The following is a 26,193-nucleotide window of genomic DNA, read 5'->3' as shown; positions in this document are numbered from 1 at the left end:
AAGCACTTGCCCATCCACCTACCAACTTTGTCATTATACTCAAGCAGACCGCAAGGAACAGCAGGACACTTTTCAGAAGATCCGGATATGCACTTACAGGTTGTCATATTTGAATTGGGAGACGAGTCCCAAATCATCTCCTCTCTCACCAGTTGGAGGCTGTAGCTTCTGATTCTCCCTTCCTGCCATCAACCTGTAGGTCTTTGAGTTCTATCGCATTGCTCTCTTCCATACTATACAGACATCTCTTCCATTTTTGTAGCACAGAATCTTAAAAATCTTCTTTCACTTTTCATTCATGTAGGAAAGTCTCTTAAAAAACTGTATTGCAAGTAGAATGAGACCCTCCATCATGCTAAGAATTAAACCTGGTGGAATAGGATATTTAAGCTCAACCCTAACCAAAGCCATAGAAATCTGCTGACGGAAAAGCAGCTTTCAGGAACTGAGGATCCCAACTTGCTGCAGCAGAGCGCCTTAGAGTTGATCCTGTCAACCCACTCCTCTACTGGAAAAGTGACAGAAAGGAAACGTTTCTACTCCAGATCCTCTTGCCTAAAAAAGCTTTTTCGGACTTTACAAAATGAAACATGACCTCCATCATCTCTGGCCTCCCTAATGAAAGCTTTTCTAAACCCTCAGACCTGCCTTCACATGCTGCTTTTCCTTGACTCTCAGCAAGAGGTATCACAGAGGAGCATATGACAACTAATCAAGATTTGCACCCATTATTTTCAGGTGATCTGTTCAATAATTTACAAATCTTACTGTGGGTATTTGCTTACTCTAGGATTTACTGTTATTAAGCAATAGGCACAACATGTAAACAAAACCCATTCTACTTTGCTTGGCCCCATCAAGAAACATTTAGGTAAATGACCTTTTGGAGTTAAAAACTAGTCAAAATTTCTAAGACAACGCTTTTCTTTAACTCCAGAAAAAAAATAACTGGGGGAATTAATGTGCAAGCTATGAAGAGCTAAGCATTTATACATACTTGCTTACATATCTTGGATCATTCATAGAGTATTACTGTTTCACAAAAGACTAATGAAAGCAAAAATTATTTTAGTTTGGCGTTCAGATATGAAGAAGCCTTCTTTAAGCAATACAAATACAGACAAAAAGGTATTATTTGATATTGCTAGTATTTTGTAAGCAACAGTATCACCAAATCATCCAAATTTAGAAACTCTAATAATTTATCGATATACCTTACTATCAGTACTGCTTTCACATCTTCCACTCTTAGAAAACTCGCAGTTTCATTCAAGCTATGCCCTTTTTATCAAAGTAATTCTTTCACCTCCAAGAATGTGGAATTTCAACTTTTGAAACAAAACAAGAAACTTACTGTGCCGTTCTTGCAGACTGCAGCATTATCTAGGTAGATGTAACCGCCAATAATATTTAACTGGACTCGCAAAAGAACTACTAGCATACAGGTACTGTACACTGCTACAATACTTCTTGTGAAACCTTGAAAAGAGACAAAAAATACTTCAAAGTCAATGAAAAAAGTGTGAGTCAGGAGGAAGAGTACTCTCCAAGACGCAAGAAGTGCTAATGATTCTTAAATACATAGCAATTTCTCTCATTGGTTGTAATAACACGTAGTTTCATAACATACCCAAAATGTTCATGAGTCTAACGTGCACAGCAGCTACAGCTAAGGTGTTGTTCCATTTAAATCCAAGAATCATAGAATATCCCAAGCTGGAAAGGACTCACAAGGATCATCTAGTTCAGCTGCTGTCTCCACAAAGACCACCCAAAAAATCAGACTACGTCTGAGAGCACTGTCCAAACACTTCTTGAACACCATCAAGTTTGCTGCCATGACCACTTCCCTGGGAAGCCTGTACCAGTGCCCCAAAGTCCTACATTAATATAATTTAGCATGTTACACAAGTTATTTTGGAAAAAAAAAAAAAACAAAAAAAAACACCATACAAGCTGCTCCAGAAGGTGCATCATGTAGCAGTGCTGTCAAATCCTCCTTCGTCATTAGGCCACGAAATACACAGAGCATATTAGCCCTCATCATGCAGTCAAGACACAGAAGGCATAACAGCAGTTTCAGAGAAAGAAAAATGTTACCTAAGGCAGAAGCAGATAATATCTGCATAAAGAAAATGAAAATGAGCATCAGCTACCAGCCACCAGATAGCAAAGGATGTGTGGAAGTAACAAATAAATTTGGATGAGCGCTGAGTAGCAAGGACACAGGAAAAAACAAACCAGATCAAAAGCAGGATCTATAGGTGTGTTGTGAAATGAAGATAACTCTAAGGAAGGATAGAAAACCAGAGAGGCAGTGGTGGTGGCGGGGATAACAAATGGCACTAAGGAATCAAAAGTAGTGAACAAAAAAAATAACAGCATCTCAGTAATATTTCACTGCATAATTATCTGACTTCGCTATTATTGTTTTCCTTCCACTGCTTCCACCAGCCAGTACATAAGATGATGAACGGCAGGGTTCATAACCACTGCTGTGGTGGTTATCTCAAACAGGCTAAAAAGAGAAAACCACTGGCCATATAATGGCCGGCCTGCATTTCTGAGAGATGTGATTTTTCTGTGGCGGTACAGAAAGTCTGCACAAAGTTTTGTTGAGCAGGATAACATGAGGGCCAATAAGATTCTTCAAGGTGGTTTTTGAGCATCTGATTTCCCTGGGGGATATTAAAAAAAATCCTTAATGAGGAGCTTTGGCAGAGCGTGGAGGAGTTTGCTATGTAGTATGCTACATTATCTTCGTATCTACTGAAAGGACGACTCACTGTAGTGTGAAGTGCACATTTTAAAGGGTATAAAAGATTTTAAAATTTATATTAGATATTATGTAGATGTAATCTTTTATTTACACTTACTTATTATCTTTAAATCCTCCCATATTTCTAACTTGTTTGCTGGCCTGTGGGAAAAATAAACGCAAATATTAGCCATTGTATATTTTACTTGGAAATTAATAAACATATTAAATAACTGCAGTGCTCTAAGGCAAGTTAATTTAACTATTATAATTATTCACATCAGATTACACCTACATTGATTTGCCTCATTCAAGAAAACAGTATATAAACTATGCATTATGAAGTCACAGGAAAAATATTCACATTTCAATGTGTAAGTATAGCGTTTATTGATGCCAATTACATACAGTTATATTATCAATTTTGAGTTCCTACGTTAAGCAGTTAGAAAAAGCCCACTGATGGTACAAAGCGGTAAGTCTTTTCTGGGGCCTTGATCCTGGCTATATTTAACACAGACTTCGGTTCAGTAAGTATGCACAGGTAATCTACTTGTGCGTAAGCAGCACAGGATCAGAATTTCTATCCTATTTTCTTACAGGATTTACCATTGCCTGGCTTTCTATTGAAGTTCAGCCTTGATCACCTAAAAACAAATAGATCATGACCATCTGTGGAAAAGGAGTCTTGCACTACCCACATAAATGCAAGGGTTTGTTCTTTTCTTCTCTTGAAAAACATTTACCTTTTTGACCTGACTGATTCCTAAGATTATATATATTCTGCAGTCAAAAAGCAAGACTGCAGATTGTATAGAATCAAAGAATATCCTGAGTTGGAAGGGATCCACAAGGATCATTGGGTCCAGCTCCTAGCTCCACACAGGACCACCCAAAAAGCAAACCCTATGGCTGAGAGCATTGTCCAAATGCTGCTTGAACTCTGTCAGGCTCAGTGCCATGACCCCTGTCCTGGGGAGCCTGTCCCAGTGCCCGACCACCCTCTGGGTGCAGAACCTTTCCCTAACCCCCAGGCTGACCCTCCCCTGTCCCAGCTCCATGCCGTCCCCTCGGGTCCTGTCGCTGTCCCCAGAGAGCAGAGCTCAGCGCCTGCCCCTCCGCTCCCCTCGTGAGGGAGCTGCAGGCCACCATGAGGCCTCTCCTCAGCCTGCTCTGCTCTGGGCTGAACAAACCAAGGGACCTCAGCTGCTCCTCATGTGCCTTCCCCTCTAGACACCCCACCATCTTTGTAGCCCTCCTTTGGACAATCTCTAACAGTTTTACGTCCTTCTTGTATTGTGGTGCCCAAAACTGCACACAGCACTCGAGGTGAGGCCACACCAGCACAGAACAGAGAAACACAATCCCTTCCCTCAACCATCCAGCCATGCTGTGCCCAAAGCACCCGAGGACATGGTTGTCCCTCCTGGCTGCCCGGGCACACTGCTGGGTCGCGTTCAACTTGATGTCAACCAAAACGCCTGGATCCCTTTCTGTGGGGCTGCTCTCCAGCCTCCTGTCCCCTACTGTGTGTGTGTATAAAGACATCTGGACCACCTAAGACGTATGACATATTTAAAACTACTAACCAGACACAATTTTAACAATACAGCAGCAGTAGCAGAGGTAAGAGCAAGCTAACCATCCAAGAAATTTAATCAACCATTCCCTTCTGTTAAGCACTGTTAGTAAAGAATGGCTACTGGATCTCTATTGTGGAGGAAACAATTTGTGAAAGTAATTTAGGGAAACATTTGGTAATTTCTTGGGATCAGAAGTAATACTTAAATACTTAGCACAGAAGGTTCAGATTAACCTGTGCTTAGATTGTACAGTAACATAATTTATTAAAAGAACACACTTTTCATTAGAAATCATTTGTCCTTACAGGCCCAGTTAACCATTAAGGAATGCTTTTATCTTTCTGAAACAAACATATATACTTTGGCATTCGTTTGACCATTATATCAATTACATAAACAATTAATTTTTAAGCTCATTGCTATCAAATAGAGCAAATGAACAGATATTATAAACTATTAAATCTCTTAAAGCACTATTAAACTCCAGAAAGTAGAGAGAGATCAAAAAAAGATAGCTAGAAGAGATACAAGAAGGATCCATAGCACGTACAAGGACAGTTTACACACCTTACATTATGCAAGCAAAATCAACAGTTTTAAAAGCCATTCAAAAGCCAAACAAAGAGTTTAAAAAAAAAGAAAAAAGAGAAGATACAGTAATACTTCTGTAGGTGAAACACATGATAGGACTCAAAACTACACCTTTTACTTATAAGTGGTAAGTTTTCCATGCCAACTGAAGCAAGACAAAGAAGCCGATACATCAATATCAGCCAACTACATTTCCACCCATTATGTCAAAACATATTTAGAGCTCATGCTTACCAAGTTTCTCCTCACAACATAAGGCAACAACCAGGTAACAGCTTAATACTGTGAGTATTAAGCCTAAGTGGAAATGGATATTTTAGTCTTCATTTGCTGCAACTGACTAATACTCAGCTGCTACTCAACTTTTATTTCACATTTCTTTATTTGGAAAACCATTATCGGCTACAGAAGCAAGGCAGGAAGTAATGCAAAAATAAACTAGAGGTTTGGAATAAAGCTTAGTGTTGAGTAAGTGGGAGATAGGTAACACCCGCAAGACTACAGCAGCAACTACGTCACCTGATCTCACTCAATAACATTGCTTTGAGAAGAGGAGGACGGCAGACAGAGCAAGAACATCAGTGGTCTTGTGTGGTGCTCCCTGTTTAAAAATTTCTCTGGAAGACTGACAATGTCCAGCCTAACCTTGGCCATACCAAATTACTAAAACAATGTAAAAAGGATTTAAATTTAAGAACTGAAAGGACTTTAGGATAAAGCAGTTGATTTAAGGCATAACATAAGATCTTCTCATAGATAATATAACAAAGAGACTGTATCTTCAGAGACATTAAGAAAGGTAAATCTCCACATCTACCCTTTTATATATTGACTGACACTGGAAGGGTCCGGAACCCTTTGATTCATCTTCTGAAATCAAAGTGGAAAGAAAACAAATCTATACCTTCACGTGTAACACAAGAAGGCTCCTTGAAAGACTCACTTTAAAGCTAATTCTGAAGCCTCGTTTCATTCAACCTCTTTTTTACCCTTTCAGATCAAAAAGGGTAAGCATCTATTTACAACTTTCTAAGGGTACGTCAAAAAAGGAAGCATTAAGACACAAACTCTAAGATGGACTCTAAATGGATGCCCACACTTACAGGATACTCATGACCTCAGCTGCATGTATTATTGGAATTCAGAAGCGTGTCACTGTACCTGTAAACTGCTCCAACTAGTCAAACAAGTTAGAGATACCAGATATATTTTGATAAAAGAATATATGCTACAGAAAATAAACTAAGCCATTACTTGTCTTTACCAGAGAACAAGGGACTACAAGCATTTGTAGAATATTTTGCTGTACAGTTCAGAAGACAAATTTGATCATCCACAACATTTCTCGTTCATTCAGGTTAATTTTTTATTAAGTAAAATTCTTATTTTGGTAAACAAATGTTCCATAGAAGCTAACTTTTTTCCAACTTCTTGTTGTTTGGGATAAATAATCCTCAATTACAGTATCCACTTCTTAGATCCACTATTACAAAAACATAATTTAGGCTCTAACTCCTATTTTAAATATCACATTCTGTTGTATTGTTGTAAGAGATTTTTTTTTTGACTGAAAAAGACAATGATAGGACAGGTAATCTGTCCAGCATTTAATAAATTAAGTTAAAGCTATATAAATAAGTTAGTGGGAGGTAAACTGGAAAGACAGTCTTGAGTGAGTCAGAAACCCTGTGTTAACTTCCTACATAACACTTCTACTCCTTGCTAAATGCCAAGCAGCATTTAAGGTATACTATTATGCATTTTATGTATTTAAAAAATATGCCATTTGTTCTTGCAGTTATAATGAGAACAAAGGTGTTTTCTGACAGGGAGTGATTTGTATAAAGTTATGACATGCCCCTATTGCTTCTTATAGCTCACTTCCATTTGTAACCTCATTTTGGATACTTTCCACTACTGCTCACATGTCTGACCTCGATGAGATTACATAAACATTTTTACAAATGCAACAACAACACAGTCAAGACACAGTTTAAGAGAAGACTAGATGCCTTAAGGACTTTATCTATCCTAAATAAACTCAACAAAAACCATGGCTCCCATTGCAGCATCTTAAAGTAACAATTATTTCCAGTAATGTTTGTAAAATGCCAGCCATACTTCATACATCAAACTTTATCTAACATGACACAGAATATTTATGTGGTAATTTCAAAATATTTTACGTGATTCAGTGGGACACAAGAACAAAATGCTTCACGCTCTCTACATTATAAATACATCATTTGAAAAAAAAATGATCTTGTGATCAAAACAAGTTATATTTAACACAATGAGACAGTCTTACCTATTTTTAAGAAGAGATGTGAGACTCTCAGAATTTAATTGATGCATTAAGGTATCCCTCAATGTTGGGAGCATTGACAGCACTGTTATTAAAAGAAAAAAATACAAAAAAAACAAACCAAAATCAGTCAACATAAAAAAAATCATAAATCCATACCCCACTCTCTCTCAATAGCTGCTACAGCGTTGGTCCTATTTGCTCAACAAGCAAAGCTGGGAGGACAAGCAACATCGGAAGTCCTGGAAGTACTCAGAAGTGCAATTACCTGCTTGCCTCTTACCATTTTGGGCACAATGATGCCATTATGTGGCTACATAGCTTTTCCTAGTCTGTCTGCAGATATGTGCTCACATCCTGCATGTCTGCATAAACATGCCTTCAACTCTGCTGAAGAAAAACCGGTGAAAATCTACACTGCTGCATTTCTCCAAATGGGAAGAAAAATTTGATTTTTTTAAATTATTATTATTATTATTATTATTATTATTTTTTTTTTTTTTTTTTTTTTTAACAAGAAAACTCAAGAAAGATACATTTTAAACAAAGGAAAGCTGGTGGGATAAAGTCCTTGACTTTCAGAAGATTCAAGGTCTCATCTGCTGTTGTACAATGGAAACAGAAAACAGTAAATAAGCATGCAGGTAACATAATAAATACTATGAACAAAATATGAAAAATCTTGACAAGAATACATGCTGCCAGACAGAATGTACTTTGCACAAAGAATGGCAAAGAAAAACTTAGTCCTTGCAGTAAAATCAATCCCAGCACTACCAAATGGAAAAGATAAAAATGAAATACAAATTGGTCAGGGTAAACAAGGGACACAGAAACCATCTGCAGCCACTTGAGAAGCCATTACAAATTCCAACAGAAGAAAATGCTGCCCAATTTGTTTTATAGAAATACAAGCCATTCAAAACTATTTGTAAGAATGACAGGGATTATTATTATTATTATTATTATTTTAATTCTACCCATGTCCTCTCCACAATCTAAAGACAAATGCTAGAATAAAATCACTTTTCATTTTTGCTCCTCATATATAGTGAGGTACCTTTTAACTGTTCAAGCGTAGGGATTTACTGGACTGATATGCTTCTTATTTGTAAATAAAAGTTACCCACCAAGATCTCTGTGTAGCTTACTACCAATTTACTATAATGAATACGATAATTAATTGTGCTGTAAATTCTGGGTGCTGCTTCACACCTTATACTATGTACAGTTTAGGGCAATATACCAAGGGTCTTTAACTGACAAAAATCGTAGCCTGTATGTATATTTGTATGTATTATAAATGGGGATATTCAAGCTAAGGGTTGACATGACCCCCCAAAATCTCTTCAATCCTCTGTTCTTCAGATTCGGTAAGATGCTGTAAGATGACTATATTTATGTACTAGTATTTAATGAAGATTTTGAATTCTTGTTCTTCTTCATTCCTGTCCCTATGTAGTGTAAATCCCCAAATAATTCCACCTATTGAGAACAGTAACTATTTCCTTATCTTACCTGTCATATTGCACGTCCTCTGATTACTTTCAAAATGATACTGCCTTCGTGCTTGGGCGATGTATTCAGCTGCCTCTCGTTCTTGGATTTCTCTGATTTTCTTCTGTCCATATTTTCCCAGTAAATAGACTCCTACAGAGAGATTTTCAGATTACAACCTGCTTTAAAAACGTGAGCAAAGCCCCCCCTTCAGCCCTTTTCACTGGTTTTAAACCATAAGGGTGAGTGTTTTTGAGGGAGATAAGCAAGTCTCAAGTATTTTTACGGTAATTAGCAAAGGTAATAATCAGAAATAGCATTTTCAAAATGAAGTAAAATGTAAAGGGTAAGGCCTTTAATCAGTATAAGAAACATTTCTAAGAGATATGTTTCCTTTCAAACAAGGTATTTTTGGTACTACGGCAATATGAGCAACTAGGATTGAAGGGACTGAAGAAAATATAATGAAGAGAAAGGTGTAGGGTAACAGAAACAAGGAACAGAAAAGAAAATCAAATGCACAAGCCTGGAAAAGGATGAAAAGAAAGGTTTTTCTTGCAAGATATCTTTCTAAAATTAGCAGCATAAGTTAAAGATAAAACTCAAGTCTTAAAAATCACATAAGAAAAACATTTCAGGACCAAACAGAGGAAGTGTTGGTCCGTAATGTGTACATAGGAAGAACCTTGGCTAGCAGGGCCTGAGCGTGGCCCTCAGCGCACCGCCAACTCCAAGGACTCCTCCGTTCCCTCTTCCCATCCTCAGGTCTTACTTCTTACCATGCCTGCTTCCTACTCTCCAGCTCCAATCTCCTGCAACCCTTGAGGATCTAATCACCCTATCTCACCCTCACTATGAATCTCCACAAAGACCCACCAAAAATATTTGCTCTTCACTTCCTCCCCTCCCACCACACATCCCTTTGAAGACTCCCCCAGCCGCTCTTCCCACACCTCTGGGGGTCTGCAGGCGTCCCCAGCCGGCCCGCAGCCCTCTTATCCTTCCTCATCTCCACTTCCCTTTCTGAGCCATCCCTCGAGGTGCCGCTATGCCTTCTGTGCTTCCTATCAGCACCTTTGCCCGCTGCAGAGAGGGTGGGGAGAAAAAGGGGAGAAAAAGAAACAAGCAGAAAAGGCTGCTGTACAAGTTGGGCAATCCCCTAAATATTGACATCCCTCCACAGAGTGCCAGATCCGACTCTTTCAAGTCAATTATGCTACATAGAAGAAATCCGAGTATCAAATTGAGTTTTTTTGTCCAGCAAGCACTTTCAAAAGTCATAAACAGTTTGAAATCCACTTTTCAAGATCCAAAATCATTATCTGAATGAAGGTGGCTTTTAACAGTTACTGCACCCTGGAAGTTATGGAACTATTTTTATAACCCGATCCACAAAAACTAACACCACCACCCCCAATTTTGAGTTCCGCTACATTTTTAGATCATTAAAACCTTTCAATATGTTCTCCAGAACTATCATCAGTATTTCAAGAGGCTTGCCAACTCTGTGCCCTAATATTTATGGTCACAAAACAAATCTGGTAATTTGTGTCAGTAGTGTGCTTCCTCATCGGCAGCTACAAACCAGATCGGTTCAGAACAACTGTAATCACTTTCATTTATTTTCTCAAAGCCTCAGAATAAAAAGAAGTGGAAATCAGTCCCTCCTGCCTCAACCTTTCAGCAGACTGACCACTTGTCACAAGTGGAAGATTCACCCCATCAGACACAAACTCAATATTACGGCTCCATAGACATTAAATACAATTTCACCACTGTAAACTGTTAACCAAAACGAGACTTCAAAACTAACAATTACTTTTCTCCAAAGAATAATCCACTCCTGCCAAGAATGTGTATCTTGGACATGACCTTCAGTGTACTGATTTTATTTTTGCTGCTTACTGAAACAGCAACGATTAGCTTTTTTTAGTATAAGCAAAGTTTTTCAAAACAATATTTTCCAATCATTTCTTTCCACCTCATTTTTCACAATGCATTCAGACATAACCGTTCATCCAAAAGACAACATTCGTTTCATTTTTCTGCCCCAAATAAATCATGTACCTCCATTTTTTTGGCAGAAAGGTTACACAGGTTTAAAAAAAAAAAAAAAGGCTCTTGTATGTATACAGGGCACAGGCAGTCATGAGACCACAAGAAGCAAAACAACCGGAGAGGAATCATGCGCATGCCCTAGAGAGATAGGCTGGAGCAGCACCTTTATAATTAAGATTGAGACAGCTAATTGCTTAACAGTTGATTGTTAAAGCAGTGAGAGTGTTCTGCACTACCAGCTGCTGCGTCTCACGAGGGTCCAAAGTTGCATTAGCAGCCGCCCAGGTTTAACAAGGAGTTTCCAGAAAAAAAGACACTCAGTTCAAGTGATGCAACACCAGATATCGGCAGTTGCATTTCTCTCCTCCTGCCCAGAACGAAGTGGTAACTTTGACCCATCATTAATCGGTATCACACACTCCAGTTTCATCTTTGAGAACGCAACACATTATAAGCTAGCCAAGGGCAAAGCTGCATCACGCATGCAGCTTAAGGAAAAAAACAAAAAAAGACAAAAAAAACCCACAACATGCATGTGAGCAGCAAGCTGAGTCTGTTACTAACTGCATGGCTTGGAAGGGCTCTCCTCAGCGCCTCCGAGCAGCTGGGAGAACTTGACAGTGCACTTGGGAAATTCCAGCCCCGAGACAAGGGATGCCTGCACACAGGTCACTCTTGCCTGCACTCAGCAGCAGAGCCCCTGCAAGCTTCCTGATCGTGGGATATCTAAGGAACTGCCAGCCTGGGAGTCTGCATGTGTTCACGTTTTGCTGTAGAACTACTGTGTGTATCTGTGTGGACATACAGAACAGTAATTCGGAAGACGAGAAAATCATGCAGACTTCGAAGTCCAGGCTGAATGCATTACATGACGGTACCATCGCTTAGAGTTGGAAGCGGGACCAGAGGAAGCCACGTCCTAAGAACTGCCATAACGTCAACATCAGCTAACGTGATGGTAAGAAACTAAACTGACATGTTGAAAGTCTCTGTTAAGAGCAGAGGAAACACCATTTTTTTACAATAGGTAAGGCATCTCAATTTTACCTCTCAGTATGGGATAGGAACTCAGCAAAAAGTATCAGCAGCAACATTTTGCTCATGTCTTATTAGCTACACAGCTGTACAGATAGAACTTCTTGCAGTACCTTTCCCCTATGACCCAAACAGAACCAGGAGTTAAGAAAATTGAGCAATGATGAGACTGCGCAAAGGATAATTTCTACGTAAATCTTTTTTTCTTCTTCATGAACTACACAAACAACTGTAGTCCCAGCATTTCTGAACCACGCACGGTTCGGAAAATACAAACAAGGATTATGGCAGCTGACATCGATGAATTCAGGTACAGGAACCTCAGCAAGGCTCTCCAACTACATTTCACACTGAACTCAAATTGATCTACAAAGTGAAATGCATTTACGTTTGTATTGGCTGTCCTACACCACATGAATATCTGGGGTCTACAATACCCATCTTCTGCAGAAGTGACACTTTGTTTCTCCTCTTAGCAGCGAACTGAGATAATTATCACTGCTGTGTAGTTTCTTCCCATTCAAACATAAGTAACGGAAGCAGCTTACAAAATCCACCAGCTCTCACATGTTCATGCCAGTGGCCTCGAACAGGTGGGATCTCTCTTACATCGTGTAAGTTATGACTTTCTCCCTCAGCCCTTTCCTTTCTTCACAGGTGGGATGGAAAGGTGAGCAGAAGAGTGGAACCAGCAACTGGGAGGCATCAAGTTTCAGGAAATCTCCTTCTGCCCCTGTGCAACTTTCACTCTCGCTGCCATATCTCCCTCCTCCCGTACCCCCCAAATTCAGTTCCAACAATTTCATTATTTAGAAACGGTGCTAACACACAGAAGCCTGGATCCTTTCAGAACATCAGCAGCTCCCTAAGTTGTGGCTTGTTCTTATGTTCAAGTAGACCATGCATCAACTGACATACAATCATCTCATTATGGTTAAAAATTATGTATAAAACAGGAAAGCACCAAAGCCTTATTCTGTTGGCACCACTGACTTCTACCAAAACCCATGTAATGCCCTTTCACTCGTTCACAAGCCAACGCAACTGTCTTGGGCAAGCAGACAGACATCTGAACTGAAATGCCCTTTCTGCAAGCTGAAGGTTGCAACAGATGAAATTGAGTAACAACTCATTCACCATTGAAATCAGAACCATGCATTTCGAACACGCTGAACTTGCTCTTCTACAGCAACGAGGATTTAAACAGTGAATCATTTTGTAGTATCCATTTTAACTTGCCTTCAGCGCTGGGCACTGACATATAAACCACTTTAAATCTACCCATCCATCAAGAACAAGTGAATCTATCGTGTCCTTGGAACTCAGACATGCTAACTCTCTCTTCTTTAAATAATGTTTCTGATCCCTGAACACTAGATTTTTACCTGCTGGAAGAGATTCAAGGATGTTCTTGCTAAAAGAACAAACCCCTGAAGAATGGGTTTGTCTAAGGTCTTCGCAAAGTTGAGATCTTCTTAATCAAAGCGAAAATTACACACAGTTCAATTGCTTTTCCATCAGTTTGAGCTCTTACCTCAAGGGTTTTGCAAGAGATTTTTCTATTTATGAAGATATGAGTGTTGGGAGTCACACAAATTACATTAAGAACAACAGCCACTGATAACACGCATGGAATTTGTAAGCAGAGAAAAGGTACCAACCAACTCAGATGTTTGTGGTTCTTCAGTAATGCAACACTGATAAAACATTGTACCAGTAATAATGTAGAGATTCTCCTGTGTTGTCTAATGAATAATTAAATATTCACATCAATCTCTGAACGCTTGCCAGTCAAAGACTTAAAATCATTAAGCTTGCGATGTCCCATTTTCCTTTGTTACATCCTCCTTCCCAGAAACTGCAACTACAGCTCTTAAGAAAAATACATCAGAGAGATGTAGCCTCCACTCTCTGACATTGTATCAGCAGATGATTAGGCTGCTTTTCTCACATCATTCAGCCAATTTAGGAATATTATGTCTTTAAATAAAAGTAATCAGGTGAAGTTGCATTCTACCGTTCAGCATTAAGCAATGTTTTTTGAAGAATCAGTTGTGGATTCTGGGGTTCTCATTCGTTAGCAGTGACATGACATAACTCCTCGAGTTAGATTAAGGTCTGATCCATAACTAACATACAGATGGCCAAAGCACACGTGATTCAGCTGCAAAACAAGTGTAGTATAGCATTCTGCAGTAAATCCCTCCATCTCCCCAGTTGCCTTAAAACATTATAGTGCAAGTTGCAGCTGATGGCAGCTAACGATGTTCTCCTGCTCGTGGTTGCTCCAATTTACTACAGAGTCCCAAATTTTTATCTTTTCAGTGTACTTCACACAGTCAATAGCATGTCAGTGACAGTCGTACCAAACTGTACCTCAACAGCATCCATCGTAAGCAAAAAACTGCAAGTTCAGTGACACTAGGATGGTTCCCGGGCTGACAGAAGGCCACTTATGTGTGATGAATTTAGGATTTCTGGCTATCAGGACTACTGAGAGCCATCAGCCCCATGATATCTGCTTGCCCATCCAGACACTGTTGCACGTTGGCTAGCTGAAACCAGGCCAACTTATGCTTTTACTAGACCCATTTGCCCACCTGGCACTCCCACACGGGCAGTTAAGGGGAGCAGGCACAGTCTTCAGCTTGTCACGTTAAAGTAAATCAGCTCAGCTTGCCACAGTGGGCTGTAAGCGGGGTGGCTCAGAAGCTGATAAATATTACTTTCTGCTGTACTTGTAGAGCCAGAAAACGTGCAGGAGAAGGGGTAAAGGGGCTCGACAGCTACTTTCAGTAACCACTGCCTAACTTATTACTGAAGGAATTCACGCTGAGAGGCTGCGGAGGCCACAACAGCCACGGGGAGTCAGAATTACATCCAGTCACCTCCACAAGAGCCCTCACCTGAATCAAAAGCTGAGAGCCAAGATGTGCTGCAGAAATACTTCAGCCCCCTATATTTAACCCCCTGGGCATGTTCCGGGGGGCATAAGCAAACCAAGCCTTCCTCGGCAGCTCAGTAACATTTACACCCGTGCCACTCGCAGGAAACACGCGCAGAGGTGACGCCTGAGCAGGCAGAGCCGGGGCTGTACCTCGTGAGAAGCGCCCAGTCTCGGGAGACCCCCCCGTTACCAGACGTTTACACGGCACAGGGACAGACCCGAGGCGCCGCTCCAAACCCGATCCCGGCTACCAATAACCCCGTGCCGGCCGGGAGGGCTCCGAGGGGCCCGGAGCCAGCCAGCAGCGGGACCCGAGGGGGTTTCTCCTTCCTCCCCCCCGCGCGGGACGAACCCCTCCCCGGCCGCTCACCGCCGAGGAAGGTGCCGAGGACGAGGCATTTCTTCTTGTGCCGCTTGAGGAAACTCCAGAGGGAGCGGAGCATCCTGCCCGCTCGGCTCGGCACGGCCGCCCCTCGCCTCCCCGCGGCGGCGGAAGGGGAGGTGGCGGCGGCGGCGGCCCCGGCTCCGCCTGCGGTGCCTCGCCGGGCGTCCCCCGGAAACGGCGCCGCGCTGCGCCGGGGCCGCCATGGAGGACGAGGCGACGCGGGTCGCCTTCATGGAGCGGGCCCTCGACGTGGTCGGTGCGGGGGGCGGCCGGGCGGGCTCCGCGTGCTCCCCCCCCCCGCCGCCTCCCGGCTCATCCCGGCCGTGTGTGTCCCCCCGCAGGCCCGAGGAGCGCTGGAGGTCGGGGAGGTGCCCGTGGGCTGCCTGCTGGTGTACGAAGGCCGGGTGCTGGGGGAAGGCAGGAACGAGGTGAACGAGACCAAAAACGTGAGTAGGGGGGAGCGGGGGGGTCTCGGCCCCGCGTCCCGGGGAGGCCGGGGAGGGTCGGGGGGAGGAGGCTGCGAGGCCGTCCCGGCGGCACGCTGTCCCCAGCGGGGCCGGGAGAGGTTGGTGTTGCCGGCAGGCTGGCCTCCTGGTGCCACCGAGCCGTCGTCTGGGATGGGAAGGCCTCCGGGATCGTCACGGCCACCCGCCAGCCCGACCTGCCGGGTCCCGTCGCTAAACGGCCTCCCTTCGTGCCTGTCCGGGGACCCGAGGACTCCTGCTCCACTGCCTCTCCGCAAAGAAGTGCTTCCCAGTTTCGTATTACGCTATAAGCTTCTTGAAAGGTCATGAAATGTAAACTGGAAATCCAGCTCTCTTGCTTTTCTAGGAAAACTCCCGTACAAACAGAGGAATCGTTCTGGAGGGGAAAAGGAGAAGACAAGGAGCTGGGAAGTTGTGTGCGGTTGCAGAGCGCATAGGCTAACAAAACCTGATGTTTGATTTCCACTCTTGTTCCTTTCATAAAGCTGTTATTTTTGAAAAGTATTACCTTTAGATTTTAGACACGATGCTTGCAGTTTTAGCTATAAAGTTAGATCGTATGCATGCTGAGAGACACGTTAAAGTCAGCGAGGATTTTGTGCAGCTGGAAGATCTGTGTAAATGGATCTGATTGCAGGATCTGGCTGAAATTTATATTTAATGTCTCTATTCTCAAAATGTGATAAAAGGTGCAAATAAGTCTTGTAGGTTCAAAAATATACCAGTAAAGATGAAATATTATACTAATTTGTGTTATAAGACATTCATAACGTATTAAAATATTTTTTTTACAACTCAAGAAAGTTAGGTGGCATAGAAGATAGGTATTTCAGATTCTGTCCGTGTAAACACCATAGGAAAGCAGATACTTTTTGGGAAAATTGTGCCAGAGTTACTGCTGCATACAAATCATATGATAATAAATGAGCAGAACATAACTGGTGAGACCGACAACAAAATCATAATCAATTTAAAATATTAGGAAAGTTTTCTGCCTTTTTTTTTATATTAGCATTAGGTTTGCTTGAATGTACATACATAAATCCAAGTGGCCTGATTTCAAAAATTCCAGCTGCATTTTGGAAACAGTAAGCTGTTAGTATCTTTGAAAGCCAAGTCAGTTTTAAGTTTCTGTTTAGCTCAAGTTGCAATTCTTTTGTAACTTAATTCTCATAAACATTTGCATTATAGTGACAGGAAATGCTGGATGTGCTCATTGCATCCAAGTTTCAGATCATGCAGTTAATTGCTCCGTATAGTGTGAAAGAAATTGTGAGCTCCAGAGAGGCACTTACTGGGAAATGTGGATGTGGGAAAGTGTTTTCAGTTTTCTCGTGAGGACTTCTGGCATTGTTTAGGAACAATCCTGGAGAGGAAGGGGGAAAAAAAAACAACTTTGGAACCACTGAGGCAGTTCCAGCAGACATCATAAATTTGTCAAGTTCCACTTTAAATCTAATTTTTTGCCTCATCTCATATTGGAGGACTTCTCCGGAACATCATTCCTTAGATGGCTAGAAAACGTCTGATTTCCAGTTTAAACTTTTTAAGATCCATTTATATCTGTTCTCCCGCCAGCATCGTCCTTTGTTTTACATAGCTTGGATGTATTTAAAGTCATAACCCTTCTCAGCTTTTGTTTTTCCCAAGGCTCTGAGAAGACAAGCTCTCTTTTTGTGTTCATTCTAATTCTTCTGTACATCCATGCCAGTTTTGATTCATCTTTCTGGAATTCAGTTAACCAGAACTGTATGTTTTATTCCAGATGGACTTTCTCTTGGGCCTTGTTTGATAGCAGTAATACTTCCACTCTTCCTGGAAGTAAGTCTGCCCTTCTTTTTTGGAGCTGCCTTTGTCTTTAGTGCCATTTTGTTATACTTAGTGTATTGTTTTCTCCCCACTCCTGTCTTTAAGACCATCCACTTCTTGAGTGATACTCTGACACTGTCTCTTCTGATGATGTCTTCATCACATGTTGCTAGCTATTTTATCTAGGTGTTTTTCCAGTTAATGCCAGTGTCCCAGCTGAAAATGTTTATAATCAAAATGTTTATATCAAAATAGTCTTTGAGCGTCATTACTGATAAGTTTCCTCTGTGCAAAGATTTCCCCTCTCGGTGCAACTTCTCTTCTTTGCTTGCTCACCTTAGATTTTTCATACTGTGCTGTTTTCCCCAGACTGACAATACTTATTTATGTTGTGCTATGCCAGATACTTTTTTGAAGCCCAGAGAGTAGGGATCGATATTTCTTTTGCCTAGAAAAAAACATTTGTCAGAGAAAGTTACTAGTTTAATTTAGTGCCAACTACTGGATGCAAATCCACATTGTATTTTATTTTGTTTCCCTTTTACAGACTAGTCCTTATAATATGCTCAAAGTTTGTTGCGTTGGTTGTTCTCCTCTTGAGACCAGCCCGGATCTGTAGTCGTCAGAATTGTTTGTCCTTCCTGTTTTTTGTTGCAGTGACTCTCTCTGCTCTGACAGGTTTCAGTGATGCGATACTCTTCCCTTGATGTATTAAAAGCATAGCTATGGACTGGCAGCCACTTGCATCTGTTCTTTGGTATTTCTGTGATGGATATGATCTGTCAACTTGGTTTTTGCCCCTATTCTGTGCCTCAGGTATTTTCAGCGTTTTAATGTCTCAGTTCTGTATCTCACATACTGTAATTTCTGTACTCTTATTCTGCCTTTCCACCCCATTCTCAGTGTCGTCTTTACTGAAGAGCCAAAATATTAATTTTGTTTTGGAGTAGTGTTATATTTGAGTCTCACGCCAAAGTCACTATAGTAGCTCTAACCTTTTTACATGTTTCGTCTCAAGACATTTTTACTATTTACATAATTTATATTACATGGTCGACTTTTGGTGATTCTTACTTTAGTCTTTGCTTGCTGACATCCAAAATGTAGATTCATGATGGCATTCTTCATCCCTAGAAAACTTTTTCCACGTTTGAAAAAAGAGTCATTTATCCAGTTAGGTCTGCAGTCCTTCCCTACAGCTTTGCCCTTGCTCAGAAGTCAAATTACGACTAAGGTTTGTGTCAGATAATCTTCCTGTATCCTTCTGTAAGTCCCTGCGTCCTCTGATGTAACTGACTGGCGTTAGGTGCAGGTAGTATCTCCTTTACGCCTTCATCCAGTTCCTAAACTGCTTGTTTTGTCAAAAAGGTGTAGTTGCTGAAAGCTTTCAGATTTTTTCAGTCTGTTTCTTGTCACCTTGCATACTTTTTCTGCCCTGCGTGTCCATAGCAGAACACACTAACATTAGAGATACTACTTCTTACTCTGTGGGAGTAATTTTCAAAATCACTGATCATCATCATACTCTTCTGGAAAAAGTTGATATTGGAAGACGGGAGTTTACATACAGTTCTGGTTTTTTATTTTTATTTATTTATTTATTTATTTAGGAGCATGGCTGTGGCGTCAGCACTTCAAAATAGTTAGGCATGTCACTACTTGTATTTACTGGGCAATAGTGCAACGAATGTCTGTGTAAGACGCTCGTTTTCAACGGCCTGGCGATAGTTCTTGAGCTTGTGCCAGTTCTGTGTTCCCTCTGGCAGCTCCCACATTCGTTTGCTTGTTCGCAGTCTTGCCTCAGACCAACCTTAAAATTTTCTTCCTTATAATGTATGTGAACCCTCCCAACTAGAGCTTTTTTTGTCTTTTGGTATGTTTATTTCCATGTATGTTGCAATCGTATGTTTCTCACTGAAATGTTCTTTCTTCTAGGTCATTTGTTGATACATGCAGGCTTCTCATCTTTGTTATCTCCTGTTGGGTCATTGTAGCATATGTCTTTGCCCACAGCATCTTGCATGTACAGTACATGATAATTGGAAATTAAGTATTGTTTGCACTCTTAAATTACTAATGAAGCCGCAGGACAATATAGAAATTGGAGCTTTGGCCCCCTTTGTTCTCACTTGTTAATGCTTGTCTGAGTTTCAGAGGGTGCTGACGATATCTTTATTTGTCTGTAAAGACATTTGTACAGTTTGGGGTACTATTTTAATAGTGTCAAGGCTTTTTCCCTGGTGACATCAGCTTCTCATTCCTCCTTGGAACACCATTCACCACTCTCTAACAGTTTTCTTTTCTTTTCCCCTTTCTACTTTTACCTGCTTTTGTCGTTTTGGCTTTACAGTAACATAAAAGACTGGGGCAAATTAAAAAATTATAGGGCTTATAGAACACGTTGAACTGAGTCAGTGACTCAAGATGAAAATCATCTTTTTTCATATGTTATTTTACACACAGCATGTCAGTAAAAAATGAGTATCTAGACACAGCTCAATATAAATTAAAACCTTAAGACAGACCTAGAAGGCCATTTTTTTCCCCCTGTGTCTTGTCTTTAGGAGTGACCTTTAGCAGATGCTTAGGGAAGAAGCTCAAGAAACAAGAAAGACTAGTGTACAGTCTTCCCTTGCATATCCTTTGCACTTTTGGAAGTGAATAGCTTCAGGACTTCCAGAGCCCAAGACTGTGTCTGGATCATTGCTTCTGATAGCTGTCTGTGCAGATATCCTCCATGAATTTGTCTAAACCTTTTTTGAATCTCTTATGTTGTTGGCTTCCATGGCATCCTGTGGGAATGAGTTCCTCAATTTAATTACGAGCTTTGTGAAGGAGTACTTCCTTTTGTTTGTTTTAAATTTGCTGCCTGCTAATTTCATTGGGTCCCCACTTGTTAGGGGAATTAATAGATCAAAATTTACTGTGTTTTTCCACATTTTTCATTATTTTTATAAACCTCTGCCATAGTTTTCTTTACTTGGAAAACTAGTGGTGTCATCTGGTGATTTAAGAGACATAGTCTCGTTAGTCTCTGTTCGGAGACTGTTCTGCAACTTTGACCACCTTTTTTTTCCACCCTGTGGCAAATCTGTTCTGGCACTCCCATAACTTGATGAGGTGAGGACAGCAGAACAGTATGCGTCACTGAAGTTGTGGCTGCACTGGGAACTAGTAATGTTTTGTGTTATAGTAATGCAATAATCTTTTTTGTGTCTCTCTTTTCTGTTACCACAGAAGCTGGTATGACTTACACCGACTGCGTGGCTCTTCTTAACTTTTGCTCCCAAGATCAGCAGAGGCCTAAAAGCCACTTTGTTTACTTACTATACAAAGCAGTGTTGTAGGCTGGAGTCATGTTGTGCTCTGGTAACAAGGGCTGATTGCTTGTGTTTTTTTAATTCATGCTCAGGAGTTGAAAAGCTACCATGATGTTTACGTCTCTGATTTGAGGGGCACAAAATTAGAGTAGCCTCAACTTACACTTTTGAGTTACAGGAGCTGTAGTAGTTCTGAGGGATCATTCTGCAGGAGGGCATTGCATTTGGTATCTCCATAATGTGTCTGCACTGAGACTTCAGCTGATGTGATCTATTTATTCAACAAGGGAACCTTCACGACACCATTTCACTAGTAGGTCTGGAGGAATCATGTCTGCATATTGATTCAGATCCATGTTTTTATTCCTAGTGGGCTCATTACTGTTAGCTGAAATTACAAGTGCATGCCTGGAATAAATTTCTTGCGTGCTTACCAGGCTTTGGTTTGTGTCTCGGAGACAGCAAACTCTTCCTTTCAGCTGAAGCTATACTGAAAAGACGCACTCAAAGAGCATACCTAATGCTCTGCAGCTGTTGATGGGAATATACTCCATGCGACTAAACTGGAGCTAGTCCAGTGTGAACTCCCTTGAATTGGTGTCAAGTCCTCAGCACTGTTCTGCTCTGTGGACATGCTCCTGTTGTTAATGTAGGCACAGGCAACATAGATCTCTGTAGGAGTTTTAAAACATTTTTAGACAATATTAAACTTGCCACTAACTTACTTATACATGAGTCCTTTGCCATATAGTGTACAGCAACTTGCAGTTATCACCACTTATCTTTGCAGTACTGAAACTAACCCAAATTCATGTATTGAGAGCAAGTTATCTAAGATCACACAGACACGTAGCAGAAGTAGAATTTGTATTGCTGAAGTCTTAATCTAGCTCCTAGATCAGAAACATCCCTTTTCCTAAGAAGATTAAAAAGAAGGAAAATACAGTCTTAGTTCAAATACATATCAGGCTCTGTAACCGGAGACTCCTTTCATAGCTAGTACTTTGTCATGTTTTTACTGCAACATTTGATCGGCAAAACACGCTGCTGTGGCCATTACGGAGCAATACTGGGAGAATAGAGATTGTTCTGGGGCTATCTGCGATTAAATTCAGCACGTCTATTGTGTTCACATTTTTGTGCCATACCTATTGCTATGACCTCTGTGCTACTTACCATTTAGTCATCTTGGATAGAAGAAAGAGAAATCAATATTCTTGTAATCAGGCATGTGCTGCAGTCCCTGCCTATTAGGTGAGAGACTTGCTGTGTATGTATGTATTCCTGACCAGTATTAAACCTCATGCAAACTGAAAGTGCTGTGCCTACATAGTAGGCCAATCAATTCCAGAAATGCACTGAAATTATTAAGTAGTCACAATATATTCAGTTCTGTGCAGGCGCACTAAAATTGTCAGAGGGAAAGGTACCAGCTAAGAGCAGTTTCTTACTATTGCCAGAGAAATTCACCTGACCTGCATTCTTGGTCTTGGAAGCAAGCTGTGGGCTGGATGAGTTGTTCTAGTGGGCTTTGTGTGTCCCGTGATCTGCAAATAGAGCTTTTCTTATGCTGGCTTGACAGAGAGGAGAATTTCCAAGCAGACTCCTCTGTCTATAAACAGGTAGAAGAAAGAACAGGTGTGTGCTTTTGGATCTTGATGTGCTGCATATGAGATTGAAGTTGAATGTATTCTTACTTGGGTTACGTATTTCTTCTGCAGTTTGGGCTGCACAGAATTGAAAATGTTTTCTCATAAAATCTCTTCTGCAACTTGACAAGCCAAGTGGTGTGCTAACATGGGACTTCTCAAGAAAGCCTTATGTTACTTCTTCAACAGAAGTGAAAATAATTGCACTACTAATAAATTAGACATCAGGCTATTGCGCCTTTGATTTGAACGAATAATTTTATGACACTGTATTCTATTTCCATTGTGTCTGTATAAGTGAGAAGTTTAAAGCTCTGAATCAATACAAACTTTTAAGAAAATGTTTATTTTTATCTCTTAGGCTACTCGACATGCAGAAATGGTGGCAATTGATCAGGTCCTGGACTGGTGCCGGCAAAACAATAAAAATCACGAGGAAGTGTTTTCAAACTCAGTACTGTACGTAACCGTAGAGCCTTGTATCATGTGTGCGGCTGCCGTGCGCTTGATGAGTATCCTTTAATGGTTTTCATGCTGGGAAACCACACGTCCAAATGTTAGTTGTTTGGTAGCGAGCCTACAGAGTGGGGCTGGACACTGTCAGGCAAAGCCAACAGGGTTACCATTTTATTGGTTGAGAATCTGTGCCATCCTCCATTTACTGCATGGTAAGTAATGAGAGATTCAAGAACAAAAGAGGAATGTTGCAGTTACGACAAACAATGATTTCTCTTAGGGATATAAAAATACACTTTAGAAATAATTGCTATTACATAAAATCAGCTAGTCTCAGTTCAGTGTTCAGTTTTGAACAGTGTAAGAGGTAGTAAAACATGGCTTTGTATGTCTCTGTTTTGGGATTCATGCTTCTGAGGAACGTTATGCATCTTCGGCAGCGCATCTTAGATTATTCAGAAATAAGTTCTGATTTTAGGAGGGAGGAATTACAGTGCAGATTAATGTAGTTTGAAAAGCACAAGTACATTTTAGTGAAATTTAATGACTACTTTAATCAGGCTACTTTACTTCCTGCTTGGTTTTCACTTAATACCTTAACTCATTCACATAAATTCCACGGGTCATATATGGCTGTCAAAATGAGCGATTTGGAGGCTGTGGCTCAGTTTTGAGCATCTCATCTGATGATATGGTAGACACAGGAGAACCATTTGAAGTAAGCTATAAAATGTTTTCCTTTGTTTAGAGCTAGGGTAATATGCCTAGCTTAGGGTACTATGCTTTGAGAATGTTATGGATCAGTTTAAGGGGTTCCAGATGAAAGACGATCAGATGTCAAGTAAACTTGACTTAACAAGAAAACTGTAAGTCCTTAAAGAAAAGAAAATTGAGGGAAAGCCTGATAATCATAAATTATTTAAAAGGATGCATCAAAGAAGAGAGGAAAGAATTATACTCATGGTACAAGGTGAAGAATAAGTATATCTAAAAGATGGGCAGTACTCAGAACAGTAACAGCTGCAGGAGGAGACAAGGGAAAAATTGTTTTAAGCTGTAGAATATATAAACATATAATCAATAAAAATCAGGTAGCAGCAACTTACTAGTTTTTTTTTTTAGCTGAACCACTGGAAGTGATTGCATTCATGCTTCTGGTCTATTCATACATGAGGTGAAATGCATTACCTTAGATTGACTTCATATAGTTCAAATCCCAAAACAAATATGGACCGCAAAAGCGGCAGAGGTTTAGGTATCAGGAAATTTTCCTGAACCGTAGGGATAATGAAGCATTGGAACAGAGTGGGGAGAAAGAGACATCTTTGTCATTTAAGGTTAGAGTTCTTAGAATTTTTTTCTGCACTTAACAGTTATGATTTAATGAATGTAAAAGGTGGTACATTTCAGCATTGTAAATAAACACTAAAGGCTCTAGGTTCAGAAAGAATTTAAGTTTGGCAGTCTACTGTTAACATATTAAGTAAGCATCTTTCTGTCAGGGTGTTTGTGAGACTATCATCTGAATTAATTTGTATTGTCCATACTGCAGGAGCGTTCATTTGCTAACATTGGCATGTGGTATTTAATTTTTCTATATGTTCTGAGGAAAGAAAGGAGAAGATTCATGATACTACAGATCATTCATTTGTTTCTTTAGGCAGCTGCAATGGGATGCATAGGTGTAATGAATTCCTTTCTATTGTGGATGGGGATTTCCTTTAGTGTTAGTGACATTTAAATGCTTTGTCATTAATGTTCATAGATGGGAAAAATATTTTGGAAGGACCAAAAAGGTCTAAGAGGTGACTATTAGGAATAAAAAATGGTGTGTGAAAGAATGTTTTCTGGTAATTTCTATAAATACCCAAATATACATCTCTTACATTTCCAAGTGCTTGCCAAGTATATGGTGTAAGTTGAAAATGTATGAAAGTAACTTAAGTAAAATTTTTATGCATTAATTTTTAAGAGAGTTTTACCTAACTTTTAAGTTACTAGGGAAATGGCTTATTCTACTGAGTCTTGACATTGTATTTTTAAAATATATTAGGTATTCAGCCTGGAAAGATGATTTTCTGACCCCCAAATAGTTAAAGGCACATGTTAAGTTAGCAGAATAGACAGTACGGTTGTTTACAATTACTCTATACTTAAGGCATTATTTTGAAGCATGGACTATGTTATTTTCAGATGCACTCATAAACATTATTCTAATTTGAACAGTGCATTTCTGGCTATTATGCCAAAGAAGCAGTGGAACTGTTAAAAGCTTTCTACAGACAAGAAAATCCTAATGGTAGGTTTCACATTAATGGATCTATTTTGTTCCCAACTTAAAGCAATGCTGGCACTCATATTTTGCAATTCACTTCTGATGTTTTTTCTCCCTTTCTGTTTCTTCATGGCAGCACCAAAATCAAAAGTACGGAAAAAAGACCGTCGTAAGTAGGCCTACGCTGATGTGAAACAGAAGTTTACAAAAACATTGTGTGTGAAGGTTTCTTCAGCATCCTTCTTTTTCAGAATGTATGGTCAAATTAAACTATGTTAAATATGTTCTATGTGGTGTTTTTACTAAGGAGATACTACCTGTTCCTGCGTCTCTGCCTATGTCTGTGATTTCTTGTTATTATATATTACCAAGCAGAAGAATAAGTGACTCTTCTTGGGTGAGGGGAAGATTTATGGTTCCGGTTGAGATGTTTACAGCCAGATGGACCCACTAAAATGAAGCCATTCTGTACAGCACATTCTAGGATATTTTCTTCTGCCTGGAGAAGCATCTTGCATTTCAATAGCAAATGTTTGCTTAGGGAAGTACGTAAATCTCTTGGAAGGTTACATTTGTGAGGCCTTCACAGTCCTGGTGCATATGTTTAATCAAAAGACTATAAGGCACTGTATGTTCCTTGAAGATTTGAGATAAGACTGTTGTAACAGTTCTTCATTGTTTTTTACACCCCCTCTAGCGTACACCAAAATTTCAAACAAGTTCTAAAAGTCATATAGATATCTAGACATGGATATATGCAAAACAGCGCATTTCAATTTGCATATGCTATTGCTAATAAGCATAAACAGACATCACTTGGCTTTTCATACAGCAGCATTTTCATACAAAGTTGTGGAGAATGTGAAATCTCAGACTATCCACTCCTCTCATGAATATTAGCACAAGAAATGCTTTATCATTAAGAATCTGCTAAGAGTTATTCTCAGCTACTGCATTATACTAATTAAAATGGTCAGATACATGTGAAAACAAGGACATGAAATTGCTAATAGAATGAATAAAATATTTGAGATACTGTA

General features: G+C 40.2%; 2 protein-coding genes across 2 annotated transcripts in view; one reads left to right on the top strand and one right to left on the bottom strand.

The window, feature by feature from the left end:
- PEX3 (peroxisomal biogenesis factor 3) overlaps positions 1-15,270 on the bottom strand; it is a 20,622-nt gene extending 5,352 nt beyond the window's left edge. Inside the window, exons 1-5 of the mRNA XM_040553361.1 lie at positions 15,145-15,270; positions 8,756-8,887; positions 7,241-7,322; positions 2,877-2,920; positions 1,355-1,479 (exon numbers count right to left, since the gene is read on the bottom strand). Coding sequence (XP_040409295.1) covers positions 1,355-1,479; positions 2,877-2,920; positions 7,241-7,322; positions 8,756-8,887; positions 15,145-15,217 — 456 coding nt within the window. The 5' untranslated portion in view covers positions 15,218-15,270. The remainder of the gene's footprint in view (positions 1-1,354; positions 1,480-2,876; positions 2,921-7,240; positions 7,323-8,755; positions 8,888-15,144) is intronic.
- ADAT2 (adenosine deaminase tRNA specific 2) lies at positions 15,237-26,193 on the top strand. The gene is made up of 6 exons (XM_040553362.1): positions 15,237-15,411; positions 15,501-15,605; positions 22,784-22,934; positions 23,490-23,596; positions 25,105-25,177; positions 25,290-26,193. The coding sequence occupies exons 1-6, from the start codon at positions 15,361-15,363 to the stop codon at positions 25,328-25,330; spliced, it is 528 nt and encodes a 175-aa protein (XP_040409296.1). The 5' UTR covers positions 15,237-15,360; the 3' UTR covers positions 25,331-26,193.

Source organism: Cygnus olor, chromosome 3, assembly GCF_009769625.2.
Source record: "Cygnus olor isolate bCygOlo1 chromosome 3, bCygOlo1.pri.v2, whole genome shotgun sequence".
NCBI classification, from domain to species: Eukaryota; Metazoa; Chordata; class Aves; order Anseriformes; family Anatidae; genus Cygnus; species Cygnus olor.
The sequence above is the reverse complement of the archived record's forward strand: the minus strand, read 5'-3'. Positions and strand labels throughout refer to the sequence as shown.

Bases quoted from the DNA above. Each gene is read 5' to 3' on its own strand.
- ADAT2 (XM_040553362.1), top strand. From the start codon at position 15,361: ATGGAGGACGAGGCGACGCGGGTCGCCTTCATGGAGCGGGCCCTCGAC. The intron at 15,606-22,783 runs GTGAGTAGGGGG...TTTATCTCTTAG, and splicing joins AGGTGAACGAGACCAAAAAC to GCTACTCGACATGCAGAAAT. The intron at 22,935-23,489 runs GTATCCTTTAAT...ACTCATTCACAT, and splicing joins GGCTGCCGTGCGCTTGATGA to AAATTCCACGGGTCATATAT.